At 35.3% G+C, this 23,797-nt stretch overlaps 1 protein-coding gene across 12 annotated transcripts in view; it reads left to right on the top strand.

Moving 5' to 3' along the window:
• Positions 1-7,957, top strand: part of KCNC2 (potassium voltage-gated channel subfamily C member 2) — a 243,879-nt gene extending 235,922 nt beyond the window's left edge. For 3 of the 12 annotated variants that reach the window (XM_053585401.1, XM_053585399.1, XM_053585407.1), the window contains one exon: positions 4,173-7,957. Coding sequence is in view for 6 of the 12 variants with exons in the window: in XM_053585399.1 (XP_053441374.1) it covers positions 4,173-4,234 (62 nt within the window). In the remaining 6 variants the exon portion in view is untranslated. The remainder of the gene's footprint in view (positions 1-4,172) is intronic. The other 9 variants (XM_053585398.1, XM_053585408.1, XR_008378954.1 and 6 more) reach the window with 8 other exon arrangements.
• Positions 7,958-23,797: the final 15,840 nt, after the last annotated feature.

The raw sequence follows: 23,797 nt of genomic DNA on the forward strand, positions 1-23,797 counted from the left end.
AGCAGAATTGGAATGGAATATGTAAATATTAAATCACTCATCCAATTATTTTAATATACTGTCTTTAAACGTTATCTTTTTCAGTACAACAAATAAAACTCACTAATTGGCTCTATGTATATATTTCTTGAGTAATTGATGGCTATAAAACAAATATAAGGGTCTTAAAAAATAAAATATTAAGCATATTCCAATTAGATCTCTTATCTAGTCCATGGGCAGTGTTTGCTGGTGGTATATCTGAGCATCCCAGGGTTGCAGAGGTGCGGACACTGAGCCACGGGGAACAGTATGGCTAATGACTAGAAATGCCGCTCTCTATCTACAAAGTGTGCTTACAGAATTTCTCTGCAGCAAAAATGATAATAATAATTTATTACTATTGTAATAATAATAATAATAGTATAATAGTTTTTTACTATTTTTCAACAGACACTGAATAGTGCCTGACACATAGAAGCTAATAAATACTTCCTGAGTGGATAAATTGTTGTGCAGACATCTTTGTTAAAACACAGAATATTGAAGCTCTACTTCCTCACATGGTTCCCTTTTCCTCAGTTATACCACTCTCTATGACTATTCCCTGGGTGCTTTTTGGTATGTGTGTGTGTGGTAAATTTGATAAACCTCAGGACAATTGGGATGTTTTTCTTCTCTTTAAGAGAAGTCTTGTAAAAATCATAACCCACTTTTGTCAAAACGTTTCTCAGCCTTGATTAGCTCCTACAGTTCTGGTTGCTTTCCCACCATAGTTATTTTTTTCCTGTATATTGACAGAAGAGGAAAAAAACTATAATCATTTCCTATGGTAGTTGACTAAATTTGCATGAAAATCTACTTCAAAATTTTCAGATCAGTGCAACTGCATTTTAAAAATATCGTGCTTATTTGTTATCCATTCCAATTTCTCCCCATTGAATTCTTTACCATTTTAAACCTGAAATATTTATTTTGTGATGCCCTCTTTCTGTTTGAATATCTCATTACCCACGTTGTACTTCTCTTTCATTCCTTCTGATCGCTTTAGATTGCCCTTCTCTGCCTCTATGCCTTTGAGACTCAAAAGAGAAGACAAAAGACTCTTCTTTTATTCCTTCAATGAGAAATATTTTAAATACTTCTCCATTCAAATTACTTCCATCGTTTGCATCTATTTCTTGCACCAAATGTATTGCAATCATCTGAATAAGTTTGTTTGACAGTTTTACTATTTTACAATTAAGTATGTGCTAGAAACATTTTAAATATTTTATGAAGAGTTAATACCATATTATAGTACTTGAGCAAAACATGTGTATATTAAACAATGATAATATTTAACTAATATCTTAAACATACTGTACACATGTATATATTTATATATACATGTGGATAAATCTACGTAGATTTATCCACATGTATATATAAATATATATGTATGTATATACACATACATATGTACACATGTATATATTTATACGTATGTGTGGTTAAATTTACATAGATTTTTGAGCATCATTCGATAAAGTATCACATGAAATATTTATACTAAGATTATATGTTTAAGAACCTCATCAGAATTTGTTGTCTTCCAGGTTAGACAATATTAATATTTTGAATTTTATACTGTCAGTGGAAATCACAGATAAGTAAAGGCTTTGCAAATTAAAAAGCACTATGTAAATGTAAAATTTTACTGTAAAATTGCAAATTTTCATAAGCAAAGCAATTAATAAGATATTTAGTTTGCATGGAAAAAATATACATGCAATTTTATTTCACAAACACAAAATCTCTTTATCAATGAGAATATCTTTGAAAGTTTATCTATGAGCTTTTAATTTTTTGTCATTTTTTATCGTCATCAACTCTTTTTCCTTCTTGCTTACTTGGTTTATAGCTGTTTTTTTTTTTTGTTTTTTTTTTCTAGATCTGGTAAAATTTCTGGCTCACTTCACTTAATCTTTTCAGTATGTTACCACGTCATATCTACCATGAATTCATTTCATTTCTTGTCCTGTTATCTTTTCTGTAGATTTCTCCTGTATCTTCCACTCAAACATTTATTTCCTATATAGTCCTTTCATTTATGTTTCAAGTTGATCTCTCTACTAATTTGATTTTAATACTTTAAAATTTTTTCTCTCATGTAAATGGAAGATATTACTGGTTTTCCAGGGAATCCTTTTTCCATTTATAAATATGAACATATTTGGCCATACAGTAAGAAAACTTTAGGGATTCTAGTGATCTCCCAAAGTTTAGAACCCATGTTTTTTTTATTTAGACAGTAGTGTTTAGGAAAGCACATTATGTAGTCTGCATAGTGTGGGGACAGGCACTCTCAATATTGCTCCAAATAAGCACATGCTATCAAGAACAGTATAAAATGAAGGCTGTGCATTTAGATGTTAATTCAAACTGACTTTAGTATTTTTTGTTCTCATTAATTGTATTTTCAGCCATTCCAGTAAAGCCTTAATTAAGAAAATTTTATCATTTTCTAATCAGAAGTAAATATGCAGAATAAAGAAAAAATTTATATGGATAGCATACAATCTTACTAATTAAATACTTTTTACTAAATTAGGCAGGAAGCCTTTTCAAATGGACACTGAAATTATAGTCATTAAAAATAAAGGACCCATAAATAGAATAAATAATATTTATGTTAAAGACTATAATTCAGAGAAGTAATATTTAGATAGCAACTAGGAGTTACATATTATCATTGTGAATAATATAAAATTGTCAGATTTCTACCTTTCAGGAAATCCTGTAGGGAGCCTGGAGATCATGGAGAAAACATGTACATTTTTCCAATGATTTATAGTATTAACAGCCCCTTTGGTTCATACATATTTATCAATTTTCCTTGAATAAAAACTAATCAATGTTTATAGTCTAGTTTACATTTTTAGGTTACACAGTTAACTTATGCATAGGATAAATTTCTTCTTCTATAATTCCCCAAGTTATATTTTCAGTCACTTTATAGAAAATCAGTAATAACCAACCCTCCAGGCACATGAAGTTTTCCATGTAGGAATAAAGTACTTGCAATTTTTAAAATTATTTAAGATATCTTCCCATTAGCTATTCCATCATCCACCTGCACAGAATGAAATATATACCACCTCTCATGTTTTGTAGGTCAGAATACTAACAAAAAAAAAATTGACAGATAATTCCTTCATTAGCAAAGATTATGTCCTAGAGAACTTTATCATAGTGAACGAACGGTGTACACTTCCACCCACAAAATCTCAAAGAAGACACCTAGTCTGCTGAAAGTTAACACGTGTGCATGTTGGAAAGGTCAGTGCTCCCTATTTCCCTTTTCTATACAGTCCAGGTTTCCTCCATTAATAGAGCTATTATTGCAATCCATACCCACATCTATCTTGACCTTTCCCAAGTCAAATAATCAGCTAAATCACTTCTCTTCTTCCAGTGAAAGGAGAAGAGGTAGCCATGGTTTCTTCCTTAAAAGTTCTGTGAAAAGATAAAATTAAAGAAACAAGTAGCTGGAAGAAATACAAGGAAGAATAAAAGACCCATTTTTTTTCTTATATAATTATAAAGCTCACTGAGGGCTAATTAGGGTCCAAGAAGTATGCCACACACTCAAAGAGACACAAGAAGCACACTGAAATTGTATCTCCTGGTTTAATTTTGTTTTCCCAAAGGGAATCTCATTTTACTTTTCTATAACAGTTCTTCAATGGAGTTGCCAAAACATTTATTTCCAAAGTTCGTATATGACGACATTTTTAGTCAATATACATGTAGTTGCCCTAATTTAAGACAATTCACTTCCAACAGTATGCTTTGTGTTTCCGACCTTGCTTAACTTCCTATAAACTTTGTTAATAAGAAAATGCCATAATATATAGGATTCTTCCAAAGGTGATCTTGACAGAGAGCATTGTTGAGTAGCTAAGGAAAACCACTGGGGTAAAGGTTTTGAGAGGACCTATGATTTGGTGGCTATTAGGAACAAAAAAATCAGGATGAAAATAATAAGGAGAAAAAGTGAATTAAGATCAAATTGTTCTTAATTCTTGGGTGAGGGGATTGGGGAGAGAAATTCAGGTGAAAACATACGTAATCAAACTTTGTTTCACTGAAATTTATGACTCAATTTATATTTCATTCATTTTCTTTTTTTCTTTACTTTTTTATTGAAGGGATTAGAAATGGGCATTCCATTCTACATCACCTGGATAATGGCATCAAAGCCATTATTTAAGACTCATCCTTTTAACCCTATAAAGCTGGAAGATTAAAATGCTGGAAAAAGAGCTGTCCACTTAAACTTAAGCATGCCTTATGAGCTTAGTAAATAAACAATGAAAAGAGAAAAATTGACTGATTTTTCTTTTTTTCAGAAACACATCTTGAAATTTAAACCTATTAGTCAATCTTATATCTTACTTAAGTTGCTTTGCCTAATTCTTGAAAGTATTCTAGTAAAATATATGCCAAAATTATATTAACACTAATCTGGGAAAGAATGGATTTTGAAGTATTATAATTGTAATTCATGATAGCTGTTTTATTCTTTTGGGAATGACAACTACAGTGAGCTTCCTTTTTTTTTTTAAAGTTATAAATTGTTTCAATATTGAATTCTTTGTAAACAAATTCTTTGAGTTTGAAAATAGCACTTTTGATTACCCTGTGTGGTATTGTTTGTCTATGTCTATCTTCTGGTTAAATTCAACTGATGTCTGTGCATTTTTTCATAAAAGGATATGAAAAATCCCGAAGCTTAAACAACATAGCGGGCTTGGCAGGCAATGCTCTGAGGCTCTCTCCAGTCACATCACCCTACAACTCTCCTTGTCCTCTGAGGCGCTCTCGATCTCCCATCCCATCTATCTTGTAAACCAAACCGCATCACTCGGCTAAATTGTATAAATTCATGTACTGTTTACCCCATCCTGGAAATAATTAAACGTAGAGTTACTCCAGGTTCCATTAATACAGTATAAATCTTGCATGGTATTACTATTTGAAGTCGGAAACACCACTTGGGTAGCTAATGAATCATATCCAGGCTTTAACGTTTCTCTAAAGTAGTGCTACACTTCTCTATATTAATTCCCCTGCCCTCCTTTTGTAATAAAATGTCATATAGTGCCAGACATTGGCCAGTACACTAGTACATAAAACATACCTTCAGGGAGATATATTTAAAACAGTGTGCTTCCAAATGCCAACCACTTCATTGGAACTTCATTTTTTGTGTGACTCCATTCTGAAGATGTCTGGGATTCTATCTTGATTTCACACAACATGACTTTGGTCAGCTCATTTGCATGGACTGTCTTGTCTCCATCACCTGAAAGCAATGTTGCCGAGCTCTGGGACTGTGGACAGCTCAGGATACGTGTACTTGCATCGAATCATCCTGCCGATATAAATGCCCTGGTTTACTGTTCTGCATGTTGATTTGTGGGGTAGGGGTGGGGGTTGAGTTTCTTCCTTGACATTTTTTTTCTTTATTCTTTGAAAGAAATATTGTTTTAAATAGTTTACTTTCTTGATTGACTTACTATTCTTTGAAAATGATGTATTGGAGTTCTGAATGTCTCTGGTTGTTTGCACACAGATAACTGCAAAGAGGTTGTCATTACGGGTTACACGCAAGCTGAGGCCAGATCTCTTACTTAATGACTTGGGGAAGGCACAAAACATGATGAGAGAAAGGTAACTGCCAGCCAGGCTTGCATTGTCTAGCCAGGAATTGCTGCTTGGTACTAGAGTCAATTTTTTTTTTTTTTTAATACTAGGGTTTGTCATCATTTTCAGAGGCAAAGCGCCAAATATCACCCAAAGCTCTCGTGTCTTTTTGATCCCCTTCTTTTATTTTTATTTTGTGTGTGTATGCAGACGTCAAAGGTCATTGGTGTTCACCCAGGAGGCTTTTTTGACTAGCCTTAAATTTCTGAATCAAACGATCAGTAGGATTTTCAGGCAGTGTTTAATCAGGTGCTTTGTCCTGTATGTGGTTTCTGTCTGTCTGTCTTAGCTCCCCATCCTAACTGTATATGCCATCTGTCTCCATGAAGCACAGAAATGCCTTGATAAGATGTTCATGATTTTAGTGCTGGATCCCTCCCAACTCTTGCCTCCTGCCTTCTTTGTGATTTGGAGCAACCTCTCTGCTTTGTGTACAAATTAATGACGCCCCGTAGACTACCTAAGTTAATCGGCACTGTGAATCTTTTTGATAAGCAGGACTTAAACAGCAATTTTACCATTGCACTTGGCTGCCTGCTGCAGTGTCTGTTTTCACTACCTAGCAACCAGCATTCATTACTGCACTCCAGCGAAATCCCCAGGGAGTCTTAGTCTGAGTGGAAGAGAAGTCTGTTTCTGCATCCCTGTGAATGCAACAGCAATAGTGTGTTTGGTGTATTGAGCGTGGGAGGGAAGGAAAATGCTATTATTATAAATGGAAGGATAAAAAGTATTTCTAAGGCATTCAGGGTCCTTGAGACTGTTGATTAATTCCTGATTCTCGCGTTTATTTTTTAAAGTTAGGGAGACAATTGTCACTTTTATTATTGGCCACAAAACGTGTATTAATTACTCTATATCTCCAAATCCTGGAGCATGACCTGCATGTAAGAGATCTTGTACAGCAGTGTATTTACCCAGACATAAATATCTGATATTTAGAGACACAGCAATGCTTTTGATAAGACACACATAGAATATTATAATTACACACACATTTATGGTAAAGGAATTAATATGCTGTCTGGTGCTGCTGTTATTGACTACAGTGTTGTACAGACTTTATCATGGATTTTTGGCTGCTGAGAAAGGGACTGTGGAAATTAGCCATGCCAAGGACTAAACTGGAAACAGACTTCTGCTGCTGAATGTGCCCTGATGTGACCGGGTTGCACTAGGAAGAGACCCCCGTGTCTTCAGGAGGCATTGAAAGCTTATAACAGAAAAGTGGCTGGAACTCATCTGGTGCTCCCCATGAGAGGTGTGCTTGTCACCCGGCCAGTATCCATGAAACAACTGTAAATACCGACACACACGTGTGCATGGGTCAGCGGCTTTGGCATCTCACATCAACGAAAGCCAAATTCATGAGCAACGTCTCTGAAGCCTCAAGCAAGGCCCATGATGTCTTTGAATTTCCCCTCATGGGCCCACAGTAGGTTGTGCTGTGAATTACATAAGGCAGTGATACTGATGTAGTGTAGGTCTGTCTTAATTCCCTTATTCCTATTTTGTTGATTGAATCTATGAACATTGTATCATTTTCTTATAAACCACTTGTGTTATCAGCTTGTCAATTATGTTGTGAATTTTTAGCTGTCTGTTTATTAAAATTGACCTGTTTTTTAGTCACATACTCATTTAGTTTGGGGAAATCGTTGTGGCTTAAATGAAACTCACCAACACTATTCATAGTTTAAGTCTTTTGTCATTATTACCTCAATTATAAATACTATACGAATAAAATTCTGGCAATGAGAGTATTTTTTTATTAAATGATCAAGGCGCAATGTCAGTATATAGTAGAATATTAATCAAATTATATCCTAAAATGTATATTTTGCATAAAAGAGATATTCTTCAATCAATTACTTTTTTGTGAGTGTGTCAAAGGAAGCTTGTATGTCTTTAAAACTGTTGTAGTTGAAACTATGTAAGAATTTTTCATCTTGCTTAATCAATATTTCCAGAATGTATCAATTCCCCTGGGATTCTGAATATAATATATAACCTAACTATGAACCCCTGTATTGTGGACCTTTTGTGAACATTTCAAGGTGCATGCACAACCTTTAAGCCACGATGGTAATGTAACAACTGAAATGAAGAATAAAAGGCTAATGAGCTGGGGATAAACTTGAATCCCATCTGATTAAATGATGTGTATATTTTTCTTGGCTCTTTGTGTGTGTGTGTGTGTGTTGAATTTTCAACAGACTTTACTGATTTTATAATTTATGGTACCACACCAGACACGCATGCATAATAAAGAAATTCGGATAAAAGGACATAAAACACGTGATTCCTACTTTCATTCAAGTCTCAGGCGTGGAGCCAATGCTTTTTTTGTTCCTTTCCTTCGCCTACCTGTAAAGGATGGCCCAGGAGTCACCCCTAACATTGCCATACAAAGGGAAAATGGGAAATGGGAGCTAAACATACCTTCATTTACAAAATATTATATGAAAGTTGACAAAAGACTTACAAAATATTCTGTATATGTTGGCTCAAAATTTTTCAAAGAGGTGATCAACATGTACAGAATATTTTATAAGTATTTTGTCAAATTTTGTAATTAATATTTTGTAGATAAAGATACTCTTAGTTACCATTTTTCATTTTCTCTAAGTATAAAGACTTTAGGGGAAACTTTTGGTATATCCTGTATTTCTCTCATAGCTCTGACGATAAAATTATTAATTATCTTGAGATCTGGTATTTATGAACTATTTATGGTTAATGCTAAATTTTCACTTACACTTTCCAATTTAATCATCAGTACAATCCTGGAGGCAAATAATTCTCTTTTCATTTTACTGGTGTCAAAGTTAAGATTCAGAAAGGCAGAATATTTTTGCCAAATATAAGCTTCTTTGCAATACTTCCTTATGGTTTAAATATTTACATGGTCTCTTGTAAATACCCTATCATAAATATGGATTTTGTTACTCCTTTGAGTGACAGACCTCTCTTTCAGCAGGCAACCACATATGGCTGGGATTCCATTTACATTGTGGGGTTACATGTAAATTCACCCGGTCAAATTTTACAACACCATCTAAGAGTAGGAAACGGGTAATAGGAAAGACAGAGAAAAGGTTGGCAAATTCAACACTTTTTCCACAATGTGTCAGCAAAATCTTTTCTAAGTCTAAAAATATTCAGTGTAGATTATTAAGAGACTATTAAGAAACTGAGCTCAGAAAAGGGAATCTGTCCAAACATAATTACCGATAAAATATTTCTAATGATGCTGTCAGGATGTAGGATTTACTGTAAAAAAGAAAAATATGTAGAAACACAAAGGAATGCATTTAAGTAGATAATAATTGCCATCCGATTTGATTAAAAAATTAGGATTAAATAGTCATGAATGAAAAGTGAAGGCATTCATTTTATCTTTGAAATAAATCGCAAGACAGACTAATGGAATAGCAACAGCAAACTTATTATAGAAAGACAATGAAAATGTTAACAGGCTATATTACAAAGCAGGGATTGGAGGATTTATGATCTGCTTGAAGACATTTAGAACTAAATGAATCTATTAAAATATTGAAATCCCTAGCAGTTTAAGACTATTACAATATATGGTTATAAATTTTACCTTAATTAAAAAAGAATTCTCTCTCTTCTAATTTCCACTCCCCCAAATTAATTAAATTGCTTAAAGGCTTAAACATAAACATTATCAAACAATAGTTATATATATAAATTTTGTCTAACAGGTTCAAATGTCATTAATACTGATTTCAAATTCCATAATTTCCTATTGTCCCTTGAACTAACTTCATTTAAAGGATACAGTATTTTTATTATGGTCTAAAAATTAAATTATTTAATCAAATTAGTGTTACATGATTTCTTTTGTTATCAAACTCTCATGTGAAAATGACTGATGACTGAATATGCAACGTCAACATTAAGATATTCGAAGAATACGGCCACCTCCATTGCAAATCCCAGGTAATCATTTTTTTGTTGTTGTTAAATAGACTATTTTTTAAATAAGTTTTAACTTTACAGCGAAAGTGAGCAGAAAATAAAAAGAATTCATGTGTTTCCCTGCCCCTATAAATGTACAACCTCTCCTACTATGGACATCCCACACTGTAGTGATAGATCCGATTCAATCTACAACCTGATAACCTACACTGACACAGAATTATCACTCGAAGTCCAGAGTTTAGATTAGGATTCACTACAGATGTTGTACCTTCTGCGGCTATTGAGAAATGCATGATGGCATGTGTCTACCACCGTAGTGTCATAAGGAATAATGTTGCCAACCTGCAAGTTCTCTGTGTTCATCCAACTCATCCCTCCCTCCCCTTAGCCTCTGATGGGGGATCTTTTTACTGTCTCCATAGTTTGATTTTTTCCAGAATGCCATATAGTTGAAATCACAGTATTACTTAATGATATTCATTTAAGGTTTTTCCACCTCTTTTCATGATCTGATAACATTTTTTCTAGCACTGAAAATTGCTATTCACTGAAAATTTCTATTCACTGAAGAACATTGTAACCAGCCAGGGTTTTTCAGAGAAACAGAACCAAGAGGATGAAATGCATGTATGTGTACACACACACATGTATCTATAGCTATATATGTACATAGTAATGTATAAAAAGATTCATTAAAAGGAATTGTCTCATTCAACTATGAATGCCGAGAAGTTCCATAATCTACTATCTGTAAGATGGAGACCTAGAAAAGCTGATGGTATGTTATTATTTCCAGTCTGAACCTGAAGACCTTAGAATCAGGAGAATTGCTGGTATAAGATCTAGACCTGATCAGAAGGCCTGAGAACAGGAGAGCCTAGGTGTAAATTCCAGTTCAAACCAATGGGTAGTGCAGTACAAGTCCCAGTCCAAGGGCAGGAGAAGACTAATAACCCAGCTCAAATAAGCAGAACAAGTGAATTCTCCCATTCTCCAACTTTTTGTTCTATTCAAACTTTCAACATACTGGATCATGCCCACCCACATAGGGAAAGGCAATCTGCTTTACTCAGTCTGCTGATTCAAATATGAATTTCTTCCAGAAACTCTATAAGAGACACACCCAGAAATCATGTTTCCCCAGATGCCTGGTCCAGTGAAATTGATCCACGGAATTAGCTACCACAAGTCTACCCCTTTTCAACTTGGAACCTGTAAGCACCTCCTTAAACCACACTTAATCTCCAAATAAAGACAATATGCGGTCCTAATTCTGCCTACCATAGTACAACTATCCTGTTTACATCCAAAAGTGTACTAAACCAGAAGAGGAGGTAACATCCTGGAGTGATGATTATTCTTCTTTTTAATATCCCAGAACTTAAATACTGTGATGTAAAATTAATACTAAAATTCTGAGATAGAAAGTCAACACGTGCAAGGTTGCATGATAAAGAAATATGAGAGAAAAGAAAGCAAAGGTATTTACACACAAACGCACAAGAGGTGTGTAACAAATAAGAAGGAAATATCCCTGCCAGTCATATTCTGTAACTGGTCACATGGTCACAGTTGGTATCTGTAACCACATTTTTTCTCCTTCCCATTCTGAATTTCCTTTATCTTGAGTGTGCTCACTAGCTGCACATGGTTCTTTACTTGGTGGGGTGACCTAGACTTTCTTGACTGGGTTATTGTAGCTTGCCATTGACCTTAATGATCAGATATGGCAATATTAAGAGACACATTAAGAGATCTGTGTTCCAGACATTTTCTTCCTTGCCTTCATTGTGGAGGAGCAGTCTAGTTTCTCAGAATCAATCACCCCGGTCACCACAGTAACTGTCCTCTTTCCTTTTTGATTCAGAGACATGAAGAGTCCAAGATGTCTGGGCAGCAATCCTAACTTTCATTTCAGTAAAATCATTGCTTTGTATCCTGGTGGAAACATTTCTCCCATTAGAAGTAAGAACTTTGGGCCAAAGGCATATGTGGTCATGGGAAAGGAAGCAAAAATGTTGCTAGTGGGTAACTGGGAGCAAGAGTGAGTGGTAGATTCCCATTTTTACCCTAAAAATCCTGGTTACAGAATATAGGACAACATATTGGATGCTGATTCAGAGCACATAGAGCCTTCTGGAGAACCTTGTTCCAGTCTTACAAGGTATGGTAGTGCTGTAACCGAGTATCCGAAAGTCTGTTTAATGTTTTCTCACAAACCAGCTGTTTCAGGAAGATAGGGAACATGGGAAAATCAGTGATTTTCATGAGCAAGAAACTACTGCCACACTTTTTTGGTTGTGAAGTGAGTTTCTTGATCAGAAGCAATCCCCTCTCTCAAAACCACTTTGAGATACCATCTAACTCCAGTAAGAGTAGCCCACATAACAAAATCCCAAAACTACAGATGTTGGCGTGGATGTGGAGAAAAGGGAACACTTCTGCACTGCTGGTGGGACTCCAAGCTACTATGTTCCTTTGAGAAAGAAGTTTGGAGAACACTTAGGAAACTACAAGTAGACCTGCTGTTTAATCCTTCAATTCCTCTACTATGTATATAACCAGATGACCAAAAATCATTTTACAACAAAGACATTTGCACCAGAATGTTTATTGTAGCCCAGTTTATAATTGCCAAGTCATGGAAGAAGCCCAAGTGCCCATTGACCCATGAATGGATTAATAAATTGTGGTATGTGTATACCATGGAATATTATGCAGCCTTAAAAATATGTATACTTTACCTCTTTTATGTTTACATGGATGGAGCTGGAACATATTCTTTTTAGTAAAGTATCTCAAGAATGGAAGAAAAAATATCCAAAGTACTCAGTACTATTATGAAACCAATATATAATCACCCACACTTTCATATGAAAGATAAAACACATAATTATAGCCCAAGATGAAGGAGGGAAGAGGAGGGGGAGGAAAAGGGAGGAGGGAGGCCGGGTGGAGGGACAGTAATCGGTGCGACTTCACTAATGGTGCATCTTGCAAGGGTACATGTCAAATGTATTAAGAGTAGAGTATACATGTCTTAACACAATAATTAAGTGAGGTGAAGGGTATGTTAACCAGCTTGATGTAAGCATTCCAAATTGTATATAAAACCAGCACATTGTACCCCATAAATATGTTAATGTACACAGTTATGATTTAATAAAAAAATTGTTAAGAAGAAAAAAGAAATAGAATCAGACAAAGAGAATAAAATGATAGTACATCAAAATTAAAAAAAAAAAGAAGCAATCTCATGTAGTAAACCAAGCAGTGAATGATGGATTCTATAATTGCAGGATGGTAGTTTGTGTAGAAGCATTGCAAATGCTTATCCATATCCAGCATCGGTCCCTATTTTAATAAGAACTAAACACCACTCTTTCCACGGTGGAACCTGTCTCACTCCAGTGTAATCAGCTCACCACCAGAAATCTGTCTGATTGTCCCAGGGAAAGGTGCCTTATGTTATGCAAGTGCTGGCCTCTGCTGCTGGCAAATTGTGCACTCGACCTCGGTGAGTACAAGTTCATGTTGCCGAGCCCACGCATAACCTACATCTCTGCCACCACAGCTTCTCTGTTCATGAGCCCGTGCAGTGAAAATAGAAGTGGCTGTGGAAAGAGACTGACTACTATCTACAAAATGGGTCAAACTAATCACTACTTTGCTAAAATCCTCTTCTGCTAAGATCATGCATTGTTAACTATTCAAATAGGAAACAAATATGTTCAGTTTTTTTTCCCATTCGGAAAGGTTTATCCACATACACTTCCCCAAATTCCCTTGTGGACCAGTGTTCTAGTTGTGTTTCCTCTAATTCCCAGACCGTCCATCCATACCGTTGGCCACAGCCCCTGATGGTTATATAATCACACATTCTTCTAAGCAAGGAGAACAACTGATTGAAGGCTCAAAGTTTTGTCCACTGGGTGGATTTTGCCCATGATTGCCCTTTGGGGATGTCCCAGAAAGGGAACATATTGCTATCCAATCTACCTTGGGTAGTGGCAGCATATTGTGCAGAATCATCTGTAAACTGGACCAGAGTCTTCTCTTCCCTCTCAACTGACAGTGGTGAACTCCCCATGAGGATATGGGTGCAGGCTGGGACAGAGGAGGCAGTGTATTAGTGTGAGGGCCATGGGCGTTTGGCCTGCTTCTTCAGTCTCTTTTTGTGTCTTCAAGCCTGATCACTTCTGTCCCAATTCTATCTGATGACGAGTGCTGCTGTCCATGCCCATTTAATTCGTGATAGACAGCTCAAGATGCTTGGTAACTTAATGGCCCATGTTCAAGTGTTTAATTATTAATAAGTCCCAGTACCAGGCCAAGAGCTGTTTCTCAAAAAGATAGAAGTTATCTGCAGAAGATGGCAAAGAAAGCTTTGCTCCAAAATCCTAAGGGCCTATACTGTGATTTACCTATAGTTTCCTGCCAAAGGCTCCCGTATCCCTGTCTTCCTAATGGTGCATTTCAAGCACCATTAAATCTGATGAATAGCATGGCCTAGGCAGCAAAGCAAATTGCATAGCAGTCTGGACCTATAAAGCACTCTCTTTCTGGATCCCAGTCAAAACTAGCAGCTTTCCATATCACTTAGTAAATGGACAGGAGCAATAGATCTGAATAAATTATATGTTGGGTCCAAAATCCAAAAAGACCCACTAAGCCCTGTGCCTCCTTTTTGGTGAGCCTTATTGACAGGGATGAAAGTAAAGATATTTGTCAGGTCTATAGCTCCATACCAGATACCAGGGGTTAAGTTGCTCACACAATGAAGCTACACTTTATGCAGCAAGTTCAATTGGATTCATCACATGACTAAGTTCACCATAATTTATGGCTATTCTCAAGATGCATCTTTCATCTGCACAGGTCAAATAAATGAATCAAATGGTGATGTGGTGGGAATTGTCACCTCTACATCTTCTAAGTCCTTGATAGTAGCATTAATCTTTGTAATTGCTCTAGGAGTTTTAGCTTCATTTCTAGAAAAAACAGAATCAACCAGCCAATGCACTAGGTCTGCAGGAGAAGCATTATTTTAATTGCTGCTTTGACTCTGCTGTCCTTCATGGTAACCACACTTGCCTGGCCTCTCCCATCTCAGTGCTACTACTTGACCCCTTCTAGCCTGGGATCAATTACTTACATTTCATCTAAGTTTTCTGATTCTTTGGCTGCAGTTTCCAATGCAAGTAGGGGTGGTGTGTGTGTGTGTGTGTGTGTGTGTGTACTTATCACTCACGTCACACTTCAGTTTGACCTCCATCCTCCTTTAGCCTCAGCTCATTCTTTGCTCATCTAGTGTGCTAGAATATAGTTCACGAGTCTGTTTCCTCATGGATGCGCACCAGGGGAGCTAAGTGAAGAATCTCTGTCCTTGAAAAACTTTATCTATTATGAATTGGACTGCAATAAACATGGACTAACAAATTGTGGTATATGTACACCATGGAATACTATGCAGCCATAAAAATGGAGACTTTATATGTTTTATGTTTACCTGGATGGACTTGGAACATATTCTTCGTAGTAAAGTATCTCAAGAATGGAAAAAAAAAGTACCCAATGTACTGAATACTACTATGAAATCAATATATAATTACCTACACACTCATATGAATGGCAAAACATAACTATAGTCCAGAAAGTAGAGGGGAAGAGGAGAGAGAGGGGAGGGAAGGGGATATATAGGAGGAGGGAGGGTATTTGAGGGGGGGAGCCTCACCTAATGTGTATGATGCAATGGTACATTTCAAAACTATTAAGAAATAAGTGTAATTGTGATGGATGTGTTACTTCGTTCAATGTAAGCATTTCACATTGCATATCAAAATAGTACTCTGAACCCCATAAATGCATCAATATACAAAGTTATGATTAAATAAAAAATAATAAAAAAATAAATAAACAAAATGCAGCACCATAACCATTAAAAAAAGTCAAGCTGAAATATCTCATTAAATGTTAAATTATAATAAATAGAAATATAAATACAAATAGGTTTTTCAAAGAATTTTAATTGTTATCTTTTTATCACAAATTATAATAAGTTGCTTTGGGGTTATTTTTGCCATGATGGTGAATTTTCTTTGTGTTAATAAATAAATTAGGCAAGGTTAAAAAAGAAAAAAAGGAAAGAAAAGAAGAACTCTTTCTAAAAAAATACTGGTCTCCGATTCTGACTCTATATTAAAAAAAACTATTGGTTCCCTTTAAAAATACAGACATCTATAAACAACCTTAACCTTTTTGAAATTAAAGACCTCTGGGGATAGCCTAGGTATGTACATTATTTTTTTCAAAATTATTCTTATACATATGTATTATTAACAAACAAAACAAAGAACAAACAAAAAATCCTTCAAAGGTTTTTCTCTTATTTAACATGACCTATAATGGAAGACAAATATTTAAAATTATGTATAACAAAATAGTACTTTTCCTGATTTTTTCCTAAATGGATGCATTGTCTTAGTAATTAAAATATAAAGAGAATGCATAATATTTCATTAGATTTACGTCCCAGACTTAGTTGCCTAAGTCATTCATAGTTTCTTTTTTATTTTTCTGTTATAAGTAAAAAAGCACTGACCATTTTCTGTATATTCACTTTATATTATTTTTGGCAGGAAAGGTTTTTTCTTGAAAATTATTTTGATAATGGAATTATTAGGCTAAATAATATTAAGAAAATTATGACCATACTTCAAAACTCTCATATCAACATTACATTTCATCAACAATTAATGAAATTATCAGATACTTTTTTAGTCATATTATATTTTGAAAGACACTCTTTTGTTTTTCGAAAGTAATTTGGTGTATGTGACAAAATATCATATCGATGTCATGTATTTTAAGAGTGACCATTTATTAATGATTCTGGTGAAGCTCAAAAGATAGAAATTTAATAGAACCATTATAGACTTAGAAACATCACATACCTACTTACCATATAGGTTAACTAGTAATGTACTAGCAGAACAAGATTTCTATTAGGAAATGCTGTTTATCATAATTTCCAAATGTAATTCCAAACTCAAGAGACCAGATTTTTGCAAAAAATGTATTTACATGTATTATAAATTCACAGATCTTATACATTCATTTTTAGGTGTAATTATTATAATAAAAAATGAGATAAGGACATTCCATGTAATTCAAAATCAAGTAAATTTTTTTTGAAAAAAATATTTACCAGCACATTAGGAGGTACACATATTTTGTATACATACTTTGTTTTTGCGAATATTGAGTTAAAATTATAAGTGTTCCCCTCACGCAGATAGTGTGCATGTAACCAATAGTTGTGAATTTACCATTGGTTCCTCTCCTCTCCTCCAAGCAGAATTTTCATTGAGATTTGTTTCCATATGTGCACTTAAATGTTGATCAATTACTTTCAGTTTGTTATTGAGTATATATGTTTCTTTCTCCATTCTTGTGATACTTCCCTTGGAAGAACGGCTTCCGGTTCATCCAGATTATCACGAAAGATACTAGATCACCATGTTTTACCACATTTTATTAGTTCATTCATGTATTGATGTGAACACGAGTTGTTTCCATGTCTTTGCAATTGTGAATTGCAGATGTGCTACTATAAACATCTGACAGCAGGAGTCCTTTTTATAGTCTGATGTTTTTGTTTTTTTAAGGGGGGTCATATACCCAGCAGTGGCATTGCTAGATCAAATGGTAGGTATAGTTTAAGTTCTTTGAGGTGTCGCCATACAATTTTCCATAGACATTGTTCTCGTTTGCAGTCCCACCAACAGTGTGTAAGAGTTCTTTCTACAACCATGCCAGCATCTGTTCTTTTGGAACTTTTTAATATGAAACATTCTCATTGGAGTTAGATAATATCTCATTGTGGTTTTCCCTAATCATTAGAAATTTTGAGCTTTTTTTCATGATTTTGTTGGCCATTAGTATATCTTCATTTGAAATGTTTCTGTTCTTGTCTTTTGCCTCCTTTTTAATGGGGTTATTTGGCGGTTTCTTCCCGATTTTCTCGTTTTCTTTGCAGATTCTGATTATTGGTCCTTTATCAGGTGTATAGCTTGTGATTATTTCTTCCCTGTCTGTGGGTTTTCTATTTGCTGTTTTGGTTGTGTGCTTAGTTGTGCAGAACCACATGAAATCAAAAACAAAAGAACTATACAGAAGATTAATAAAGCAAAAAGTTCATTCTTTGAAAATATAAAATAATCATTTAGCCAGATTAAATGGAAACAGAAGAGAAAGGACTCTAACACACTGAATTCAAAATGTAAAATGGGAAATTACAACTAATACCACAGGTACACAAAATATCATCTCAGAACAGTATAAAAATCTCTATGTTCACAAACTTTAAACTGGAGGAAATGGACACGTTTTTGGAAATGTACAACCTCTGTAAGGTTCATCAGGACAAAAAACCCCTCAACAGAATAATATCAAGCTCCAGCTCCAAAATTGAATCAGCAGTAAAAAACATACCAACAAAAACATAATCTCAGACCAGACAGTTGCACACCTGCATTTTACCAAATTTACAGAATGAGCTTGTATCTATGCTGCAGAAATTATTCCTTAACATTGACAAGTAACTTCTTTTTTTTTTTTTTTTGGAAAAATAAACTTTTGGGATCTTTGTTAAGTTTTGTAATGCTTAGAACTTTTCCTGTAAGCTAGGAAGATCATCACACTAAAATAATACAGATCTTTGGTGTTAGTGAAAATTTTACTTTTAAGAGTAGTAGGATTTGATAAGAAATAACTAAAATACTAAGATATGGAAAGGATTGACATATGCAACTACCTTATGACATAACATCATTTGAATGTGGTATTTCCTGAAACATTTCTTTAATCAATTGTCTCAGTATACTTATCTACTTACTTATGAAATCATTTAATAATAATCTGAAATATTATTCAAACCAATTCTTGCGAAGAGACATGCTTGATTTTTTGGTCAAAAACAAAGGAAAAGAACACAAAAACCAGTAATTTGTAATATACAAAGGATTAAGTATAATGTCAGTAACTACAGACTATGTGTGCATGTGTGTGATATATACATATGTGTGTATATACATATATGTATTCATATATCAGGTCTGACAATTAAGTTTGTGAACTTGCCACTGTGACTTGCTTTGGCAGCACTGTATAAACAACTCAGTAAAGTTTCATAAACTTGGATATCAGTGTCCTGCAGCTGTGTCGACATGTGTTGATGTCACACTGGGTGGCATTCATTATCGTTGTTCCATGCTTTTGTGTGTCATCATGAGAATGTTGCAGTTTGAATTAGAGCAACAAATAAATATTGAATGTTTTTTTGTCTTGTTAAACTTGGCAAAAGGGGAAGTAAAATCAGGGACATGTTAGTCCAAATTTATGAGGACAATGTCATGAAGAAAAGGATGGTGTATGAATAGATTAAACATTTTTCTGAAGAGAGAGAAAGTGTCACTGACAAAGTCAGGGCAACCAATAACAAGCAGAAGTGATAAAAACATTGCAAAAATTCAACCAATTGTGTGTCAGAATCATTGGCTACCTGTGAGAAGCATAGCAGACCAAGTAAACATTGATAGGGTAACAGTTAGGAAAATCTTAACTGAAAGTCCCTAATCTACCCTTCAGAGCAATTTTGGAACTCTTTTTCTGGAATACCATCAGAGCAGTCGTGGTATTACCCTTCACATACTGAATGTCATCAAAATGTATTCATTTCAGGGCAGTGCCTGTGGCTCAAAGGGGTAGGGCGCCGGCCCTGTATGCCGGAGGTGACAGGTTCAAACCCAGCCCTGGCCAAATACTGCAAAAAAAAAAAAAAAAAAAAGAGAGAAGTCATTGGGGGCCAGACTAGGTGAATCAGAAGGGTGTCCAAATCCAGACATTTGTTTATCAGCTAAAAACTCCTTCATGGACAGTGTGGGGTGAGCCAGGGCACTATCGGGACTCAAGAACCACACCTTTCTCATACCAAGACTTTCAGTTAAGATTTCTTTTTTTTTTTTTTAAAGTTAGATTTTTTTTTCTTGATCTCAAGTTTAAGATTTAAACTCAGTTTTGTTTTTCTTTTGGCCCCACCCCCCTCCCCCTTCCCTCTTTCTGTTCCCCCCTATAACCATAATTGTCATTAATTGTCCTCATATCAAAATTGAGTACATAGGATTCATGCTTCTCCATTCTTGTGATGCTTTACTAAGAATAATGTCTTCCATGTCCATCCAGGTTAATACGAAGGATGTAAAGTCTCCATTTTTTTAAATGGCTGAATAGTATTCCATGGTATACATATACCACAGCTTGTTAATCCATTCCTAGATTGGTGGGCATTTAGGCTATTTCCACATTTTGGCGATTGTAAATTGAGCTGCAATAAACAGTCTAGTACAAGTGTCCTTATGGTAAAATGATTTTTTTCCTTCTGGGTAGATGCCCAGTAATGGGATTGCAGGATCAAATGGGAGGTCTAGCTTGAGTGCTTTGAGGTTTCTCCATATTTCCTTCCAGAAAGGTTGTACTAGTTTGCAGTCCCAGCAGCAGTGTAAAAGTGTTCCCTTCTCTCCACATCCACGCCAGCATCTGCAGTTTTGAGATTTTGTGATGTGGGCCATTCTCACTGGGGTTAGATGATATCTCAGGGTTGTTTTGATTTGCATTTCTCTGATATATAGAGATGATGAACATTTTTTCATATGTTTGTTAGCCATTCATCTGTCGTCTTTAGAGAAAGTTCTATTCATGTCTCTTGCCGATTGATATATGGGATTGTTGGCTTTTTTCATGTGGATTAATTTGAGTTCTCTATAGATCCTAGTTGTCAAGCTTTTGTCTGATTCAAACTATGCAAATATCCTTTCCCATTGTGTAGGTTGTCTCTTTGCTTTGGTTATTGTCTCCTTAGCTGTACAGAAGCTTTTCAGTTTAATGAAGTCCCATTTGTTTATTTTTGTTGTTGTTGCAATTGCCATGGCAGTCTTCTTCATGAAGTCTTTCCCCAGGCCAATATCTTCCAGTGTTTTTCCTATGCTTTCCTTGAGGATTTTTATTGTTTTATGCCTTAAATTTAAGTCCTTTATCCATTTTGAATCAATTTTTGTGAGTGGGGAAAGGTGTGGGTCCAGTTTCAGTCTTTTACATGTAGACATCCAGTTCTCCCAACACCATTTATTGAATAGGGAGTCTTTCCCCCAAGGTATGTTCTTGTTTGGTTCATCAAAGATTAGGTGGTTGTAAGATGTTAGTTTCATTTCTTGGTTTTCAATTCGATTCCAAGTGTCTATGTCTCTGTTTTTGTGCCAGTACCATGCTGTCTTGACCACTATGGCTTTGTAGTACAGACTAAAATCTGGTATGCTGATGCCCCCAGCTTTATTTTTGTTACAGAGAACTGCCTTAGCTATAGAGGGTTTTTTCCAGTTCCATACAAAACGCAGAATCATTTTTTCCAAATCCTAAAAGTACGATGTTGGTATTTTGATAGGAATGGCATTGAATAGGTAGGTTGCTTTGGGAAGTATAGACATTTTAACAATGTTGATAATTCCCATCCATGAGCATGGTATGTTCTTCCATTTGTAAATATCCTCTGCTATTTCCTTTCTGAGGATTTCATAGTTTTCTTTATAGAGGTTCTTTACCTCCTTCGTTAGGTATATTCGTAGGTATTTCATTTTCTTTGAAACTATGGTGAAGGGAGTTGTGTCCTTAATTAGCTTCTCATCTTGACTGTTATTGGTGTACACAAAGGCTGCTGACTTGTGGACATTGATTTTATATCCTGAAACATTGCTGTATTTTTTGATGACTTCTAGGAGTCTTGTGGTTGAGTCTTTGGGGTTCTCTAAGTATAAGATCATGTCATCAGCAAAGATCATGTCGTCAGCAAAGAGGGAGAGTTTGACCTCCTCTGCTCCCATTTGGATTCCCTTTATTTCCTTGCCTTGCCTAATTGTATTGGCTAGAACTTCCAGCACTATGTTGAATAGTAAAGGTGACAGAGGACAACCTTTCTGGTTCCAGTTCTAAGAGGAAAAGCTTTCAGTTTTACTCCATTCAGTAAAATATTGGCTATGGGTTTGTCATAGATAGCTTCAATCAGTTTTAGAAATGTGCCACCTATGCCTATACTCTTCAGTGTTCTAATTAGAAAAGGATGCTGGATTTTATCAAATGCTTTTTCTGTATCTATTGATAGGATCATGTGATCTTTATTTTTGCCTCTGTTAATATGGTGGATAACGTTTATAAACTTGCGTATGTTTAACCAGCCTTGCATCCCTGAGATGAAGCCTACTTGATCATGATGAATGGCTTTTTTGATGATAAGCTGTAATCTAATGGCTAGGATTTTGTTGAGAATTTTTGCATCTGTATTCAGGAGTGAGATTGGTCTGAAATTCTCCTTTTTCTTTGGGTCTTTATCTGGTTTTGGTATCAGGGTGATGTTTGCTTCATAGAATGTGTTGGGGAAGATTCCTCTTCCTCAATTTTTTGGAATAATTTCTGCAGTACAGGAATAAGCTCTTCCTTGAAGGTTTGATAGAATTCTGGAGTGAAGCCATCTGGACCAGGGCATTTTTTGGTTGGAAGATTTTTTATTGTTTCTTTGATCTCAGTGCTTGAAATTGGTCTGTTCAGGAGCTCTACTTCTTCCTGGCTGAGTCTAGGGAGAGGGTGTGATTCCAAATATTGATCCATTTCTTTCACATTGTCAAATTTCTGGGCATAGAGTTTCTGGTAGTATTGAGGGATGATCTCTAGTACCTCTGTGGGATCAGTTGTTATTTCCCCTTTATCATTTCTGATTGAGGTTACTAGAGATTTTCCTTTTCTATTCCTCGTTAGTCTGGCCAATGGTTTATCTATTTTATTTATTTTTTCAAAAAACCAACTCCTTGTTTCATTAATTTTCAGAATGATTCTTTTGTTTTCAATTTCATTGATCTCTGATTTGATTTTGGATATTTCTTTTCTTCTACTGAGTTTAGGCTGAGATTGTTCTACTTTTTCCAATTCCATAAGATCTCTTGTGAGATTGTTGATGTGCTCTCTTTCTGTTTTTCGAATGTAGGCATCTAAAGCGATGAATTTTCCTCTCAAAATTGCTTTTGCAGTATCCCACAGGTTTTGGTAGCTTCTGTCATTGTTGTTATGCTCAAGGAAGTTAATGATTTCCTGTTTTATATCTCCCTGCACCCATCTGTTATTCAACAGAAGATTGTTTAATTTCCATGCCTTTGGGTGGCGTCAAGCATTTTTGTTAGAGTTGAGTTCCACCTTTAGTGCCTTATGGTCTGAGAAGATACAAGGTAAAATTTCAATTCTTTTGATTCTTTTGATATTTGTTTTGTGTCCCAGGATATGATCAATTTGGGAGAATGTTCCATGGGGTGATGAGAAGAATGTATATTCTTTATCTTTGGGATGGAGTGTTCTATATGCGTCTATCAAGCACAGTTGTTCTAGGGTCTCATTTAAATCTTGTATATCTTTGTTTAATTTCTGTTTAGAGGATCTGTCCAGCTCTGTAAGAGGAGTGTTAAGGTCCCTTGTTATTATGGTATTATCAGATATCCTATTGCTCAGACTGAGTAAGGTCTGTTTCAAGAATCTGGGAGCATTTAAATTGGGTGCCTAAATATTTAGAGTTGAAATGTCTTCTTGTTGTAGTTTTCCCTTGACCAATATAAAGTGACCATCTTTGTCTTTTTTGACTTTAGTTGCTTTAAATCCACATGAATCTGAAAATAAGATTGCAACTCCTCTTTTCTTCTGAATTCCATTTGCCTGAAAAATTGTCTTCTAACCCTTGACTCGGAGCTTTAATTTGTCTTTTGAAGCCAGGTGTGTTTCTTGCAGACAGCAAATGGATGGCTTGTGTTTTTTAATCCAGTCAGCCAATCTATGTCTCTTCAGTGGGGAATTCAAGCCATTAACATTTATTGAGATAATTGATAAGTGTGGTAGTATTCTATTCGTCTTATTTGGTGAGAGTCCATTGCTTAGTTTTGTCTTTTGCATCAGTGTGGAGGTTAGGTTCTGTCCTTTGATTTCTGAGTTCTTACTTTGCTGCTGATCCATTGTGGTGGTCAGTGTGCAGAAC

The sequence above is a fragment of the Nycticebus coucang genome, chromosome 3 (assembly GCF_027406575.1).
Source record: "Nycticebus coucang isolate mNycCou1 chromosome 3, mNycCou1.pri, whole genome shotgun sequence".
In the NCBI taxonomy this organism is placed as follows: Eukaryota; Metazoa; Chordata; class Mammalia; order Primates; family Lorisidae; genus Nycticebus; species Nycticebus coucang.